This window comes from Euleptes europaea, chromosome 11 (genome assembly GCF_029931775.1).
Source record: "Euleptes europaea isolate rEulEur1 chromosome 11, rEulEur1.hap1, whole genome shotgun sequence".
NCBI classification, from domain to species: domain Eukaryota; kingdom Metazoa; phylum Chordata; class Lepidosauria; order Squamata; family Sphaerodactylidae; genus Euleptes; species Euleptes europaea.
In genome coordinates, this window is record NC_079322.1 from 59,926,370 (window position 1) to 59,943,802 (window position 17,433).

Here is a 17,433-nt window from a genome sequence, read left to right on the forward strand (position 1 = left end):
TGATTTTTTAAAAAGAAAAAAGCAGGAAAATACAATTGATCATAAAAAGTAACTACTAGATCCTCATTCAGTATTTAATGGTCTAGTTCCAACTGAATCTGACTCAAAATACATTATGAGTAGAAGAGAATATTTGTTTGTACTGTTAAGAAAATTTTGATTAGTTGATAATCACTGCCACTAAATGCAAAAACCTCAGCTTTCTAGTGTATCTTGCTATGTAATGTCTGTTAAACCCGTCTTCAATCTTCTTTAAACAGAGCTGTGTATAGTAGGTAATTTCATATCTCCCACAATACTAGCAGAATTTTTATAGTGCAGCCCATCAATTTGCTGTGATCTTTAAAGTCTTCCACAAAAGCCAAAGAAGGTTAGAAACACAGGAATAAAGATGAGTCCATGAGCAGCTCCAAACAAAATAACCAAGAACATAATCTTAAAAAATGTTCTGAAAATGTAAGTGGCTGCCATGGAGAGCACCACTACTCCCACAATGGTGGAAATGGCTCCCTGGACAACAGGGTACCCAAGGTGGTATAGAGCATCCACTGCCTTCTCATTCATGCTGGGTCTCTCACTGGAAACAAATGCATAAGAAATATGAGCAGAGAAGTCCACTGAAAACCCTATGCAAATAACAAGGTTGATCATGGATATGGAGTCAAGATTGACATTCCAAAAGGTCATGAAACCAGTCACACCGACAATAACAGAGGCAATAGCAAAAGTTACCCACAATGAGCACAAAGGATTGGGAATGAGCAGCAAGGAAATAAGTAACATGGCTCCAGTAGCAATACCAACATTCTGAATGGTATTCAGAGCTATCACAAGGTACTGATCAAAGTATATGAAAGCAGGATGATAAACGATTAATGGTATGTTACATTCTGCTGTAAGGCCTCTCAGTTGTTCTAAAAGATTTCGTTCATCAATTGCAGTAGTGACATTGACTGTCTGTATGAAAAAACGGGAAGCTGATATTTCCAGGTCAGTAAAATTAACATCCCACTGAGCCGCTGGATTCACTTGGAACAGGGTAGGTAAATTACCAATGAAAGAACGACGATCACCTATATTTAGAGACATTTTGTCAGCAATTGATACATACATTCTCAACCATGACTCTGATAAATACTTATTAACATAAGTTGAATTTTCTATTGATGCCATGCAGTTCTCAAGATCTGCACGAACAGTTGAATTCCAATATAGTATGCTTCTAGTAACAATGACCATAATCCTTGGACCATACTGTTTAAAATACTCATCTTCCCAGTTATAATACTGAACAACATAAGAATTATCATTCGCTAGATTCCGAAGATCTATACCTTCTTTAACCTGAGTGCACCCATAAATACTACTACCTAAGTACCCAAGATACAGGACTACCACAAACACCTTGGTCCAGGAGTGCATAAGAAAAGGACCAAAATAATTTCTAAAGAATCCATTCATAGGATGCTCAAACTCTGCCCCAGTGGATTTATCATAAGATCCTCCAACACAGCACATGTTGTAAGCAGAACCACGAGACTCCTGAGTTTCAGTTGACACTTTCATGAATGTGAGCCAGTGTCTGTTGCTTTCTTCTCTTCTACCGTTTAGAGCAAGAACTGCTCCGAAGAAGGTCAAGTTGTATATGTAGCAGAAGATGAAGGCTGTTCCTGTGTAGATGCAAAATGACTGAATCGATGGGAAGGATGTTGCAATGCCAACGTAGAAGGCTAAAACGTCAGTAAGAGTTGTGATGGTAACAGACACAGCCGCCTCTGCATAGGTGTCGGCCATCCGATCCTTGACTGTGTCCTTGACCTTAGTCTTTTGCCAGCAGGACACCATGATGAACATGTCATCAACACCAACCCCTGAAGAAAGAAAAAAGGATCTTATCAGTTTCCACATACTGTATGAGAAGAGAAATTTACATGAGAGGAACGTGCCCTGTAATCTTATATTCTAATAGTGCAGTCGGCTTGATCTTTGGTACTTAAATCTGGTGACTGGAGCTGTGACAGGGCAAGACAAATCTTTCTACAAACCTGAAAAGGGCCCCAGGTTTTCAGAAAAAATGTGAAACTAAAAAAATATCTTGGGGTTTAAAAAAACAACCAAACATGATAAAATGATCACCTGTAGCTTTAAGCAACAGATTCCCTCCCTGGCTGTTGCTAAGCAACCACAGCATTCCAGGCTTTAGTTTCTGTGTGTAAAAGGGGGGGGCAGGGCCCTTTCCAGGCCTATTGTGGCCTTTGAGGGAGGAGTCACTCGGATCAGGCCTATGGTTGCCAGCTCCAGGTTGAGAAATTCCTGGAGATTTTGTGATGAAGTCTGCGGAGGACATGGTTTGGGGAGGGAAGAGGCCTCAGCACGGTATAATTTATTTAATGTATTCATTCATTTGATTTTTACCCTGCCCTTTCTCAACCAAAATTGGGCTCCAGGCAGCATAATGCCACAGAGTCCACCCTCTGGGGAACAGATCTCTGTTGTCTGGAGTTCAGTTGTAATTCCAGGTGATCTCCAGATCCCTCCTGGAGGTTGGCAACCTGAGGCCTGGCAGCAACCTTTTGGTAACTTGATATTTCCTGACTTGCATGACTCAACTAGGCCTGGCTACTGTTCAGCAGCAGCCATCCTATGAAAGCCAGTGTGATGCAGGGGTTAGATCTTTCAGAGCAAGGTCTGAGAGAGCCAGGTTCAAACCCCCATCTTGCTGTGGAAGCTCATGGTGTGATTTTGGACCAGTCACATATTTTTAGCCTAATCTACCTTACAGGGTTGTTTTGAGGAGAGGAGACTATAAGCTGCTTTGGTCACCACTGTGGAGAAAGACTGTAGTTTTCCAAGGTAGACGCTTGGGGCGGGGGAGGAAGAGACGGAAAACTTAAAATACAGGGGCAGATAATGATAGGTTGGTTGTTGGGTGGGAAGGAGATAGGGTTGCCAACACCAAGTTGGGAAATTCCTGGAGATTTGAAGGGCGGAGCCCGGGGAGGGTGGGATTTGAGGAGGGGAGGGATCTCAGAATGTATAATGTCATAGACTCCATCCTCCAAAGCAGCCATTTCCCCCAGAAGAACCAGAATTGCCAACCTCACCGTGAGGGCTGGAGATCATCCAGAATTGCAACTGATCGCCAGATGACAGAGATCAGTTCCCCTGGAGAAAATGGCTGCTTTTGAGGGTGGAGTCTATGGCATTAAACCCTGCTGAGGTTGCTTCCCCCCCAAACTGCACCCTCCCAAGGCTCCACCCACAAATCTCCAGCAATTTCCCAACCTGGAGTTGGCAACTTTAAGGGGAACTAATCTCTGTATTTGGAAGATGCGTTGTGATTCCAGGAGAGCCGCTGCCACCGTTGCTGCTGTGGAGGTGGGAGAGGAAGCAGGTGGGTGGGAGGCTGGGAGTGTGATGGGGGGCAGAAAGAGAGAGAAAGAGTGATGGGGTGGGGGAGCAGAAAGAGAAAGTGACCAGCACAGAGGAGAGAGAGTCAGAAAAGGGGTGGCAGGAGGGAGAAAGAGTGACAGTAGGGGGAGAGGGGAGGACGCAAGGATGGGGGTGGGAATGGGATTGCTGCTCCTGCAAGTTTCTTGCAGGACCCCACTTGTAAATATTAATCACCATATGGATAATGAAACTGCATGCAAAGTTTTATGTATTTATTTTTCTTCCAAATTCTTCACAGAACCACAGGGAAAAAATCACTCTCTTCAGAGGCTTTAATCATGTCTGTCACCAGTATCACATTAAAAACAACAACAACAACATACTTTTAGCCAGGCATAGGGATGAACTGTTGAAAGAAAAATCCCACTGAGCTAGCACAAACACTAAGTATATATTTGGATGACTGCCTGTAGCTGTGGAGCAATCGCAGATTGCCATAGGCAGCACCAAAAGAAACTTCCTCATCTTCTGTGAATCTTAGACCTTCTAGATGTATAGATACTGGCTCCTACTGGGACTTCAGCTTCACTTTATGTACTTTTCCACACCACTCCATCAAAATGTACAATACCCTACCTTTAGGGAGGTTGCACGCACACATATCCAACTACGTTGTATTTTAAACATCTGTTTGAGGGCGTGTGGTGAAAACGCATGTATGCATTCTTCATATTACACAGTGAGTTTGTGTGCATTTTGCAATTGGTTTATATGAACTTGAGTAAAAGAGAACAAGTGAAAACTCAGCCCCAAGAGTAGTCCGACAGGTGAACTAATTTCAGTGTAATCTATGACAAGAAGACCATTTGTGCAACGAGAAAGCATCCAGTTTGATTGAGGACAACGGGAAGAAATTTAAGGTGCCAGAAAAATTTAAAGAGCTACTGGCTAACATTAGAAGCAAGGTACAGAAGAGCTAAACATAGAAAAAAAGTAAGCTCATCAGCAGACTGTTGATAAACAGAATGAGATGAAGAAATAGAAGTCTGATTTATGATCCATCTTCATGTTTGGAGGAGAAGAAACATTAAGAAGGAAAAGTAAAGCTGCATAGCAAGACATAACTCTAATATGCTTGTTTGGGTTAAGGAGGTAGATACATATTAATGTTCTCTAATGTCTGATCAGACATAACCATCCAAAGCCATAGCGATACGTACAGTACAGGAAGCAGGGTTTTTTACTTACCAAGTATAAGAAATGGTGCATTTGCGACTGTAATGACAAACGGGACCCCACAGAAGAGCAACAGTCCAAAGCTGCTGAGAACAGCCAAGCCTGACGACAACACGCCAAACGCTGCAGCCCACACTTTTGTTCGTACACAGTCTAGTCTGTATTAGAAGATTAGAAAGTCTTTTTGAACAAAGCTAGAGTAAGGCTGTTGAAGTTGAAAGGCACTCTCCACAACCACAAGAAATGGAAGTTTCATTAATCTTACTGATGGAGCCTCACATTTGAATAAATTAATGAAAGTTGCTCTAGACAGTGAAAACATTGCATTGACATCTTTATTTAACATCCTTTCCTTTTTTGTTATTATGAACTCCAAATATATAACCTGTATACACCACAAGTATACCTATATCCTTTGCAATTGCTTAGCTACTTAAATATACTCCAGTACTACTTCTTTAAGTCCATCCATTAATTAGTTATACTTACAGCACATTCCTGACTTCCGAGGACAAAAGTCCTCATGAGGCCAGGAAGGGGCTGCACCACCACTGGTGCTCCCCAATGCCAGCATCTGGGCTACTTACACCGTTGTAAGTGGCCTCAACACTGGCGGGGAGGCCCGGACGCTGGTGTCCTGGCAACACCACCTTAGGATGCCAATGGTGCCTTCCGCTGGCGTCCCACTGGCATAAAGGCCTGCGCCGGAGTTCTGGGGGGGGGGTGTTCCAGCATCCTGGGGTTGTTCCTGGAGTGTTCCAGCGGGCGGGCTTTGGCTGTAGGCAGCCTCCTGTCCCCTTTTGCCCTGGGTACACCGGCAGGGAGAAGGGCGAGGCTGCGCCTGCTTTTTAGCAAGCGCATCCTCGCTATTCTTAATTGGGCAAAAGGCCTCATTTTAAAAGAAAAAAGCCTTTAAAAGGCTTTTTCTGAGCTTTCGGCGGCTGTGGCGCCACAGTGGCGCCTCCTCCCCGCCTTCCCCAGCCGCCAAAAGCTCAGGAACGGGCTGTTATTCTAGTATTGAACAAATGGAGACCGATTCTTACTAAATGGTTGCAAATTAATTTTCTTCCTTTCCCAAATGTATTTGTACATTGTGCTTTAATCCATTAATATCACTTGCCATATTGTCTGTAACCAATCTTTTCTTCCTGGTATAACTTTGTGTTTCCAGATCTGCAATATTTTCATTCTTGCTGCAATTATTAAATTCATTACCAAAAAGATAATAAATAAATCATCAGAGAATGTTTAAATTTCTGATTTATCTTTTGTTCGATGGATAAAGCAAGGCTAAAGGAGAAAATTACAGACTAGTTAATAAGGGTCCAGAGAAGGCGGGCAGTGGGGAGGCTGAGAGAAAGAAAAATGAATCGAGAAAGAGAGGGGATTACGGTGATGTTAGAAAGTTATTTATAAAAGAATTGGGAGAACCTGAAGATAGAATGAATGTGAAAGATGCAGAAAGAGAGAACAAACAAGTGGGAATGTTAAATGCAAAGGAATTAATATTAGAAAATCAATTAAATGATTGGAAACAAAAGGCAGAAAGCATTATTTGTTCATTAACAGAGACAGTAAAAGGAAATGTCACTAAAGTCAGGCAAATTTATTACATGATCGTTGAAGTTCTAAAACAGAACTCTTTTGGCATCAAACCTTTTAGTACATTTTAGAATTAATGGGCCCTGAGTTACCATTTAATACTGTGGTGGCATTATTATGTTATAGGGAGCCAGCGTATGGTAGTTGTTACAATATCATACTAAGATCTGGAAGAATCAGCTTTTAATTCCTACTCGGCTATGGAAGCTTGATAGGTGACCTTGGGCCAGTCACACACTCTCAGCTTACATCACAGCCTACATCACAGGGTTGCTGTGAGGATAAAATGGAGGAGAGGTAGAATAATAAGAGTTGTTTTTTATATCCCAATTTTCTCTGCCTTTAAGGTGTGTGTGTGTAAAGTGCCTTCAAGTCACAGCCGACTTAAGGTGACCCCTTTTGGGGTTTTCTTGGCAAGAGACTAACAGAGGTGTTTTTCCAGTGCCTTCCTCTGCACAGCAACCCTGGTATTCCTGGGTGGTCTCCCATCCAAATACTAACCAGGGCTGACCCTGCTTAGCTTCTGAGATCTGACGAGATCAGGCTAGCCTGGGCCATCCAGGTCAGGGCACCTTTCAGGTAGAGAACCTTAACCTTCCCTTCCTCTCCCCACAACAGACACCTTGTGAGGAAGGTGTGGCTGAAAGTGTTCAGAAAGAACTGTGACTAGTCCAAGGTCACCCAACAGGCTTCATGTGTAGGAGTGGGGAAATAAATCCAGTTCACCAGATTAGAGTCTGCTGTTCTTAACCACTACACCGTGCTGGCTCTCACTAATTATTAGTCAGTATTGGGGACCCAAAGTGAGAAAGGCAGGATGTAAATGAAGTAAATAAATAAATATGTTAAAAATTGTGTCCCTGACAAAGATAGATAGTTTGCCATGAGCTTGTTAACTGCTGCAGCACAACATGTAAAGTCTTGTCAGAAATCCTTTGTGGCCCCCAGTATCAATGACTGGATTATGAGAAAGTTACGGAAAGCTGCTCTTATGTTTAAAATGATGTATCAAAGCAGAAGTATAGATTAAGATTTAACACAGATAAATTCACAGAAAGGTGGGCTTCGTTTATGATGTCATATGATAAGGTTAAGGATGGCTTGTAATTACTTTTGTAATTTTCCTTTCCTTTTTTTCCTTGTTAACCATAAAATAAACATTTTAAAAGAGCTGGAAGATCCAGCAGGTGAAGATATTGCAGATCAAGGTTGTGCTCTGGCATGCCACTCTACAGCTGCCTCTCCAGCCTCCCCTATGACCTCACCCCCCAAGGGCTCCAAGGCCAACCTGGGAATTTCCCAGGCTGATTACCAGGCAGAGCTGCCCTCTGGAGTGGATCTGTGCCTGGTCTACCCCTTCCCCTAACAGGCTGCCATTGGAGGGTCTGGCTTTTCAGCTGACCACCACCTTGATGCGGCCACTGCAGCTGCCAGGGATTAGCCCACCCGGGTACTGCTGCTCTTGGTGACAACATGGGCAGCAGCCTGGCATCAGGGGGTTGGTGCATTGGAGGGGAGGCTATTCAAAGCTTCACTGGCGGTTTGTGTCCCGCTGCCTGGCTGCAGTGTTGGCCAGTCCAGGGAGTGCCGTCCCCACCAGACGAGCACCAAACCAGCACCAAACCTGCCACTTTAGTTGGACCTTACCAGTCTATTCAGACCAGGACTACTTAAATAACCCCCCACTTCCTGATACAGTAGGAAGCAGTTAGAGACAGGACTCTCACAGTGTTGAGGATTAGATAGCGAGCTTTGTTACATGTCAGACAGACAAAGGTTAAAATTGATTGTATTGATGCTGACCAGTTCAAGAAGGTGATGTAATCTCCAATGTGTCAATTAGCTATTGGTCAGAGAGGATCAGTTGTAAACATGTTGTTGGTCACGTACCCACAATCTGCATATTGCTGCTTTCTTCCTTTGTTTAGAAGAGAAAGCAGTATCCAGTTACTTTGTGGACCTCAAACAGTTTCTTCCTTTGTTTAGAAGAGAAAGCAGTATCCAGTTACTTTTTGGACCTCAAACAGTGAGGATGGAGCAACTCTGTAATTTAGAGATGCCATGTATTTAAGTTTAGATCCTGCCAGATCCTTTTCTGGCACGTATAGGGAACTAGAGATGTAGTAAGGATTTCTTGTTTTAACTTCCAGTTAACCCTACCCTATTTTATAGTGAGTAAAGTTGGTTTTTGCTAAGGCAAAGGACTTTGTCTATTCATTGTGTGCATGTGCTTTAATTGACTTTCACCAGCCACCATCATACGATCCATAACCTCTGATATTAAAAATTATTCCCAATACACAGGCCATATTTGGAATGGTCCCCAAAACATTTTTGCTTGGCCCTGAAGCAACCAGCTAATCCCAAACTACAACCTACACGCTAAATATCCAAATTGATCCACACATTCAGACCAAATGTCATGACATCTTACATTTGTTTCTTGTCCATTAAAGGGAGCTCTTTTTGTGGACTCCAATAGCCCCAATTTGGGGGACCTATTAGGGATGCAAAAATTACGAAGAATAACCTTATTCATATTATATGTAATCTAACCTCAAAAAATTTAACATATACTACTTCTTGCCATATTATTTTCTGAATTTGCTAACTGAGTTGTATATTGTAATTCTGGCTTGAGAGGGAAAGATCATATTCTAATTGTAAATCTCTAAAGTTTAGTAACAGCGTCAATTGTATGCGTGTACAATTAAGTTTATTCTTTGCTCTTCAAGAAGTATTTTAACCAATTTCTGTTTTCTTACATGTATTGCATGTTTCATTGATTTTAAGAGAGAGATACTTGTGAGATTTTTTACAATTTTAGTTAATTGATAACACAAAATCATAATATTAGTAGAAAATTTAACCTCCCCAGCCCCTGCAAACAAAGAAAAAAATTACCTTGTGCATGATATAACTGAAAAGAATATTGTTAAAAAATATGTGATGGAAAACAGAGGGACCACTTCCTTGCCATTTTTTTCAAACTCTTCCTGTCTGGAGATGGAGGTAAAATAGGCCACCTGCCACCAGGGACAAAAGGAGAAGCACTGGTTAAATATTTTTGTCTCTTAACAAAAGTTCTCAAAGAGAGAGTAACAGTAATCATAAAGTTCACAAGTATCAGTTCTTTCATACTTTTTTCCCAAATCAAGTTAAGAAATAGCTATTAATAATCTTCAAGGTTCTGTCTAATCTGACCTTGATCCCTCAACCAACTCTTCTTCCTCTATTTCTTGATGGTCTCCCATCCAAATACTGACCGAGGCTTAGCTTCTAGCCTGGGCTATCCAGGGCAGGGCACAAGTCAAGCTAGTGACAAATAACATCGTCTCTTGGTGGAGCACATCTGTAAGCCATGATTTTGTGAAGATTTTTCAGCAGCGCAAGAGACCCTCATCAGCCTTTGCTGGGTCCCAGGCAGGCACCATGGGGATCCAGTACAAAATCTGGACGCCCCAGGACGGGGGAATGAGTTATAGACAACTGATAGTACAGGAGAAACATGGTGGCAATCCTAAATTGGTCTACTCACACGTAAGTCCCATGTTACTCACTGGGTATTGTCGAAAGCATTCACGGTCAGAGTTCATTGGTTCTTGTAGGTTATCCGGGCTGTGTATCCGCGGTCTTGGTATACCAAGACCACGGTTACGCAGCCCGGATAACCTACAAGAACCAAATTACTCACTGGGGTGTACTCCCCCCAAACGTGTCCTGCAGCCTCAGCCTCCAGCCTGTGAGTTGGTCGCACTTACCCGCACCGAGGTGAGGTTCAAGGAGGCCAGCTCGTCGGGGATGCGCTGCAGGAAGGCCCCCAGCCACTTCAAGCTGGCTTCGCGCCGCGCGGGATCGTCCTCCTGCAGGTAATAGAAGAGGCGCAGAGCTTTGGCCCCCCGGAGGGGGCGGCTCTGGTCTTCCACCGGCCCAGGGTCCACCGTGACGCCCCCCAGGAAGGTTCCCAGGAAGTCACGCATTTGCCAGACCGGGAAGGTGAGGTTGGGCAGCAGCGCCTCGATCCGCGCCGAGTCGTTGCCGACGGCGCTCAGCAGCGGGTTGGGGCTGCTGCAGGTGCCGTTGATGCGGGCGCACACCTGCGCGTAGGCCAGCCCGTCGGCGCGGAAGCCTCGCACGGCGGCGTCCAGCGCCAGCAGCTCGGCGAAGGCGGCCCGGGTGAGCAGCGTGAGGTTGGGCTCGTGGGCGAGGACCACGAAGGCCACGAAGGCCCCCTCGGTGGTCAGCCTGGGTGCGGAGAAGTGCTGGGCGTCGCGGGTGGGGAAGCGCTCCTGCACCAGGCGCCGCTCCGTCTTAGCCGGGCCCCCGCGCGGCGTGAACTGCCCCTCGATGTCGTTCGCCTCGCGGAGGGGCAGCTGCGCGAAGCCGGCGCCCAGCGCGGCCGAGAGGGCCACGGGCAGCAGGAGGAAGGGCCAGGGGTGGGCGCCCACCAAGCCCCCCAGGCGCCGGAGCGCGCGCGAGAGGGGCCGCTCCACGCAGTCCGTCCGGCAGCCGCCGCACCCGCCCATCCCCGGCGCTTTCGTTTTCTGCCGGAGGAAGCCGCCTGCAGCTGTTGCCTCCCGCCTGCTGGGGACCGAGTCTCGAGCCGAGCCCCGCGCGCGACTTCCTCCCAAGAGGGGCGCTGCCCGCGCTCTGGCTGCAACGCAGGGAGACGCCCGCAGGTCCTGTCAATCACTGGACCGCTGGACTTGGCCACTGTCTCCTGGTTAGATCCCGAGGAGAAGGAACTGCAGCCAGGCCCTCCAATAAGCTCTCGAAATCCGGCTTGCCAACCGGCCCCATTATTTCTGATAGTATTGTCCCTGTATTCAGTCTGCTAAACACAACATTTATTCATGTCCATTAATATGTATATATGTGTATGTATATATGTATATATATCTCAGTGGGTAGCCGTGTTAGTCTGTTTGCAGTAGTCAAAAAGGGCAAGAGTCCAGTAGCACCTTAAAGACTAACAAAAATATTTTCTGGTAGGGTATGAGTTTTCTGAAGAAGGTATCTGAAGAAGTGAGCTGTGGCTCATGAAAGCTCATACCCTACCAGAAAATATTTTTGTTAGTCTTTAAGGTGCTACTGGACTCTTGCCCTTTTTGACTATGTATATATATGTATATGTGTGTATGTATATGTATATATATGTATGTATGTATATGTATACACACACACACACACACATCCTTTTACCACTAAGGTGGCTTAAACACCTGACCCACAGACCTAACAATGAAATGGGGAGGGGCTGTGGCTCATCTGCTTGGCATGCAGAAGGGCCCAGGTTCAATCCTCGGCATCTCCAGTTGAAACTAACTAGGCAACTAGGTGATGTGATGTCTCCACCTGAGACCCCGGAGAGCCGCTGCCGGTCTGAGTAGACAATACTGACTTTGATGGACCGAGGGTCTGATTCAGTATAAGGCAGCTTCATGTGTCAGCCCTGGTTAGTATTTGGATGGGAGACCACCAAAGAATACCAGGGTTGCTGTGCAGAGGAAGGCACTGGCAAACCATCGCTGTTAGTCTCTTGCCATGAAAACCCCAAAAGGGGTCACTAGGGCTGTTGAAAAAAAATTCGGTATAATTCGGATTCGGCTGAATTCGGCCCGTCTGGATTCGGGATATGCCGAAGTCTGAACTCCCCCGCTTCGGGTCCGTGCAATTCGGCGCGAATTCAAAGTTCGGGGAAAAAATCGGTCGAATAAAGCCATTAAAAACACAACCGCGCCTTTCCGTGGCTCCAGGGGGGGCATTTTTGGGGGTAGAGGTCCCAAACTTTCAGAGGAGCTTCAAAGGTCCCTTCTACAAGACCCCCCAAGTTTTGTAAAGATTGGGTCGGGGGGGCTGAGATATGGGCCCCGAAAGGGGTCCCCCCACCCTTAATGTGCATATCTGAGCAGAGCTTGCCGCCCAAGCACAAAGCTCCCAGCCCCAACAAACAGCTGAGAGCAAGGGCGGGGCAGGTGCAAAGAAGTTTGCAAAGCAACACAACTGCAAAGCAACACTGCAAAGCAACACAACTGCAAAGCAACACCTTTGCAACCATGCAAAGCAACACCTGACACCTGGGAGTTTGCAAACCATGGAAAGGGACAGAGGCAGCTAGCTATGCATAATGAACAGGAGGGGGTGGAATTTCCCCTTTTGCATGGGACTCGGGACCAGGCAAATGCATTCTTTAAGTCACCATTTGAAAACCAGTTTTGAGCAAGCATCAAAATGGTCCTAACCGATCTTAAGAATGAGGGGAAACCTGAGTACACACAACTGAAGCCCCCCCTCAAACCAGGGAGAGAGAGACTCGAGGGGGCACACACACCCCAGGCAGAACGGGCGAAAGCCCCTTTTGGCTTCCACCCCCACCCACAGAAACTTCTCCCTCCCTCCCCCCCACACACACAGGAGAAAAATTATAGATTAAAGCCCCCAAAGGGGTCTTACTGTGGCTGTCTTCTGTTCCATCAGGAGGGGCTGGGAGGACTGGGTAATCCAATATGATTCTATTTAAGCTTGGGAGGTTTGCCTTGGATTTGCCGCTCTGGAGATGCATACAGGATCGGGTGATCCATTCATCCCAATAGGGAAAAGGGGAAAGCACATATCTCGGGACCCCCTGACCCAATGTTTACAAAACCTGTAGGGTCTCTTAAGAAGGCTCGTCTGAAGCTATGCTGAATGTTTGGGGGCTGCACCCCCAAAAAAGTGTCCCCTGCAGCCCCAGAAATGGAAAAGGGGGGAGGAAAAAGGGTTGGAGCCCATATCTCGGGACCCCCTGACCCAATGTTTACAAAACTTGGGGGGGTCTCTTAAGAATGCTCGTCTGAAGCTCCGCTGAAAGTTTGGGGTCTCTACCCCCAAAAATGCGCCCCCTGCAGCCACGGAAAGGAGCGAATGTGCACAAGCACCCCCCCATGAGGATTTCTTTCACTCTCTCTCTCTCCCCGGCCGGGCCGCGCAGCAGCTGATTCCTCCAGTACTCAATCCTGACTGATTGGCCAGAAGAAGACCCAGCTTGGCCACCGATTGGCTGGGGGAGGAGAATGCTGCTTACTGACAGCCCCGAATTTGCTGAATTTATTCGTGAACTCCCGAACTTGCTAAACTCGGCTCCCCGTTTTCCCACCATTTTTTAGTTTGGTTTGTCCCGAACTAAAAACCGCCAAATGAGGAGAAATTCGGCTGTTTTCAGTTTGGGCCGAACCAAATTGACAGCCCTAGGGGTCACAATAAATGTACAGTCTTCCTCGAGAGATGATGGGCTCTTCTTCTTTGGAGGTTTTTAAGCAGAGGCTTAATGGCCATCTGATGGCAATGCTGATTCTGTGATCTTAGAAAGATCATGGTGGGGGGCAGGAAGAGTTGCGCCAGTGCTTGGGTCTCATGGCCCTTTCTTAAATGCCCAGGGAAATACCGATTGCCACTTTGGGGTAAGGCAGCAATTCTTCTTCAGGCCATCTTCCAGACATGCAGTAGGAGTCACTGACAGTGTGATGGGAGGTAGTTGTGAATTTCCTGCATTGTGCAGGGGTTGATGACCTTGGAGGGCCCTTCCAACTTTATGTTTCTATGAGAATGGAGCATGTATCATTACACTCCAGTACTGAGCACTTGCTTGACCTCCATTCAACTTAGACTGATGAATGTTGAAATTCATTTCCTATTTCCCCTCTGCATTTCCATTATTGGTTATGTATCTTTTTAAATAGTCTGAACTTCAAAGTGTAGCTCAATAATTATTTTCAGCCCATTAGAAGACATTTTCTTTATTGTTCTACAGTTGCCCTGTTCCTTTCAATGTTTTTCTATTTTGTTTCTCCATCCCCTTAATTTTACATCTTTGGTTTCTTGATCATTCTGGTATCCTTCAGAGTTTCATGCATAATTTCAGTATTTTAATACACCTTTTCAAGTATTATTTTACTCTGTTACAAGCTTTCTTACCACAAGTCTTTATATGTCCCTTCACTGTGCATTGAGTGTAAAAATATTTTAAATAACCTTAATTTAACATTCCCATGTGCTCAGAAACTCATATTATACATGTGCAAAATTCTCTCAGTTTCTGGTCCCTCCCTATTTTTTTAAAAAAATTGCAGCTCTTTAGGATTTTTATTTTTGAATAGCAGCCCTGGGCCACATGTACTATGTGATTTGTGTGGTGACTGTGTGAAAAATCACTTCACTTGCAATCTACTCAGGTGGAATACCAAGGGAGACCACCTCTGCTGTGCACTGTGCACTGGCAAACCACCTCTGTTAGTCTCTTGCCATGAAAACCCCAAAAGGGGTCATCATAAGTCAGCTGCGACTTGAAGGCACTTTACACACACACACACATGCAAGACATTACCTCTATGAATACCGGGAAATAATGGCAAAGCGACCAGAACTGTTTGTGGTAGTATGGGAAGTATAACAGCAACTGGCTGAAGATCAATAATTTTATTGATATAAGGAGGACTCAAAGAATGGCAGGAGGAACAAGATAGATCTTTGAAGCCTTTGTGAAATCCTTGGAAAACAAGGGGATCAACCTAGATTAGAATTACCAATATAATTTGGCATCCATGCCTCTCTCTCTCTCATGACGTATGTTCACCTTGTAAGTTTTTTAAACTGATGAGCAGGACAAAAAAAATAATCATAATGTTTTTACACAGAGAGTTGAAAGGGATGATGCTGGGAGTTTGCGCTGCTTGCAACAGTATTTCGACACATTTATCACGCTTCAATGCTCAAAAACAGAGGTCCCCAGCACGCTACCTCAGAGATCCTTGAACACACAGGCCTGCCTAGAAACCCTGATTTTATTCAGAACTCCAATATTTTAGACTAAAACCCATTTTAAAAACAGTGATGCATTACCCCTAAACATCACATAAACATTGCTACTCTTATCTCTTTTCTTTTTGGACTAAAAGAGTTGGGATCACTAGCCTGTTATTTGTAACAGCAACACTTTGGGGCTTATTCTCTTTTCCACGAATAAGTCAGATCGCATTTTTGGCCACCAAAACTGTCGACGGAGCAGGTGTAGCGACTTTACGAAACCAAAATGTCCTGCAGATTTCGCCCCATGAGCAAGACCCAACACCTCCCCCCGAAGTGCTTCAGGCACATATAACTTGGTGTCTTTAAACCACAGCTCCCCCCTCTTAACGAGATTTGCAGGAAAGGCATTGAATAACTATTCCGTTTGGCAACCCTGGGTCAACGCGTTTCTGAAGGAATCAGGTAGTCCCTACGGGAGAGAAAGTGGGGGAGGGGATTCTGGAGACTCCTCAGAAGTAGGGCTCGCGGGTTCCCCCGACACTTCAGTCTGCTGTGATGGAGGGAGGGGGGCGAGCATCTCACTCGGGCGCTGTATGTCCTCAACCTCGAGGGACTGTTGTGCTTGGGCACGGGTCTGTACAGCTAACGTAGGCATCAGACCCCTCTGTGTGGGAGTGAAAAGGGACTCCATGGGGCGCTCCACTTTGCTCGGGTATTGGGGAAGCCGGGATAGAGCATCCGCCAGCTGGTTTTGTTTCCCAGGGACATGGCACAGTACAAATTTGAACTTAGAAAAGAAATCTGCCCATCTCACTTGTTGCCATGGAATTGCCATGGGCTCTGCCGTGGCTCCGACAATTGCCAACATTTTTATGGTAGATTTTGAGCACAGATTCATTTATAATAACAACCCCTTCAAAGACTCCATATGGGGCTTCAGACGTTATCTTGATGACCTCATCTTTTTGTTTTCTCCTGACATTAATTTTGATGAGTTCATGTTGTGGCTCAATAACTGTGACGTCATTAAGTTTACGGGTAAATGTAGCACACAATGCATTCCTTTTTTAGACACTTTGGTGCATAAGAGCGTTGACGGTAAATTGACTGTAACTTTGTATAAAAAAGAGACGGATCGAAATGCGTTGTTACATTTCAACTCATTCCATCCAAGGCACTTAACAGAACTTGCCTTATGGTCAATTTGTAAGGACTAAACGAAATAACACCACTCCTAATGATTATGAAGAGGCTGCCAACAACTTGACGTCGGCTCTGACTAACCGAGGCTATCCCTATAATATCATTAATAAAGCCAGAAACAGAGCAAATAATTTGGATAGACAAGAGTTGCTATACAAATCACAAATTAGAGAACAGGAAGACCAATCCCTAACCTTTGCATTGCAATATACACATCTGTCTCCTATGATTGCTCAGGTCGTTAAGAGACACTGGCATTTATTGGCTGATATTCCAGGGTGCAACAATCTACCGAGAATTGGCTATAGGAAAACTGCCTCTCTTAAAGATAGGTTGGTGCACTCCGACATTTATCATAACATTAACACACAAACTACAGTGGGGCATTTCAAATGCCACAGATGCCTGGCTTGTAATTTCTCGCTTGAAGTTAAAGAATTCAAACGGACCGATTGTAACTTCACTTTTCAATTACGGTCTTTTACAAACTGTCAAACCAAATACTGTGTTTACTGCTTACTTTGTCCATGTGGCAAAATTTATGTGGGATCTTGTATTCGGGCTGTAAAAACGCTCATATTGGAGCACAGATCTAGGATCAGGCTACAGGTGGTCTCTGCCCGGTTGTAGAACATTTTTTGCGCTTTTATCATAGTGAAAATGACCTCCGTTTTTTTGTGTTATGGAAGCTTAACCCCAAAAGGTTTAATAAGGAAGACAATGTTAGACTGTTAAGGCAAAAAGAATCATATTTTATTCACATTTTGAAAACAGTAGCCCCGTACGGCTTGAACTTAGAGAATGATCTTTCTTGTTTCCTGTAATTGGGTAATATGCCTTTAAGACGGGTCGATCTTGCAGCCGGCACAGCACAGATGTGTATTGTTAACGCCTAAGCCTTCTAGTGTGGATTGGTATTTAGGAAATAGGTTTCACTTTGCATACATGGCTGCCTTAATGATAACTACCCTTCGTGGGAACTAACATGCATCCAGTATTTTGAAATTTAATCTTTAAGATGTGCAATATTAGAGGAATCTATATGTAAGTATTCTTATATTTATTGTATTTATTAAATGAACTATTTTTGTAATTTTATATTTTAAACACATTATATTTATTGCATTTTAAAATATTACATATTGGAATAGGAAGGACTGATGAAGAATTCTACCCATAAGAATTTGAAACGGCCGTATCCTCCATCAAGTTACT

At 44.7% G+C, this 17,433-nt stretch overlaps 1 protein-coding gene across 1 annotated transcript; it reads right to left on the minus strand.

Annotated features, from left to right (window-relative positions):
* Positions 1 to 342: 342 nt before the first annotated feature.
* On the minus strand, positions 343 to 10,757 carry LOC130484212 (patched domain-containing protein 3-like). The gene is made up of 4 exons (XM_056857112.1): positions 9,993 to 10,757; positions 9,136 to 9,257; positions 4,642 to 4,787; positions 343 to 1,871 (listed from the first exon to the last, which is right to left on the minus strand). Exons 1-4 carry the CDS (start codon positions 10,755 to 10,757, stop codon positions 343 to 345), a joined length of 2,562 nt encoding a protein of 853 aa, XP_056713090.1.
* Between the last annotated feature and the right edge of the window lie 6,676 nt (positions 10,758 to 17,433).

What these genes read in the sequence shown, in the direction of transcription:
- LOC130484212 (XM_056857112.1), bottom strand. Translation starts at nt 10,757, where the DNA reads ATGGGCGGGTGCGGCGGCTGCCGGACGGACTGCGTGGAGCGGCCCCTC. An exon ending in TGAACCTCACCTCGGTGCGG is followed by an intron (nt 9,258 to 9,992) that starts GTAAGTGCGACC and finishes CCCTGGTGGCAG; the next exon opens with GTGGCCTATTTTACCTCCAT. An exon ending in TGCACCATTTCTTATACTTG is followed by an intron (nt 1,872 to 4,641) that starts GTAAGTAAAAAA and finishes TTCTTTCTTCAG; the next exon opens with GGGTTGGTGTTGATGACATG.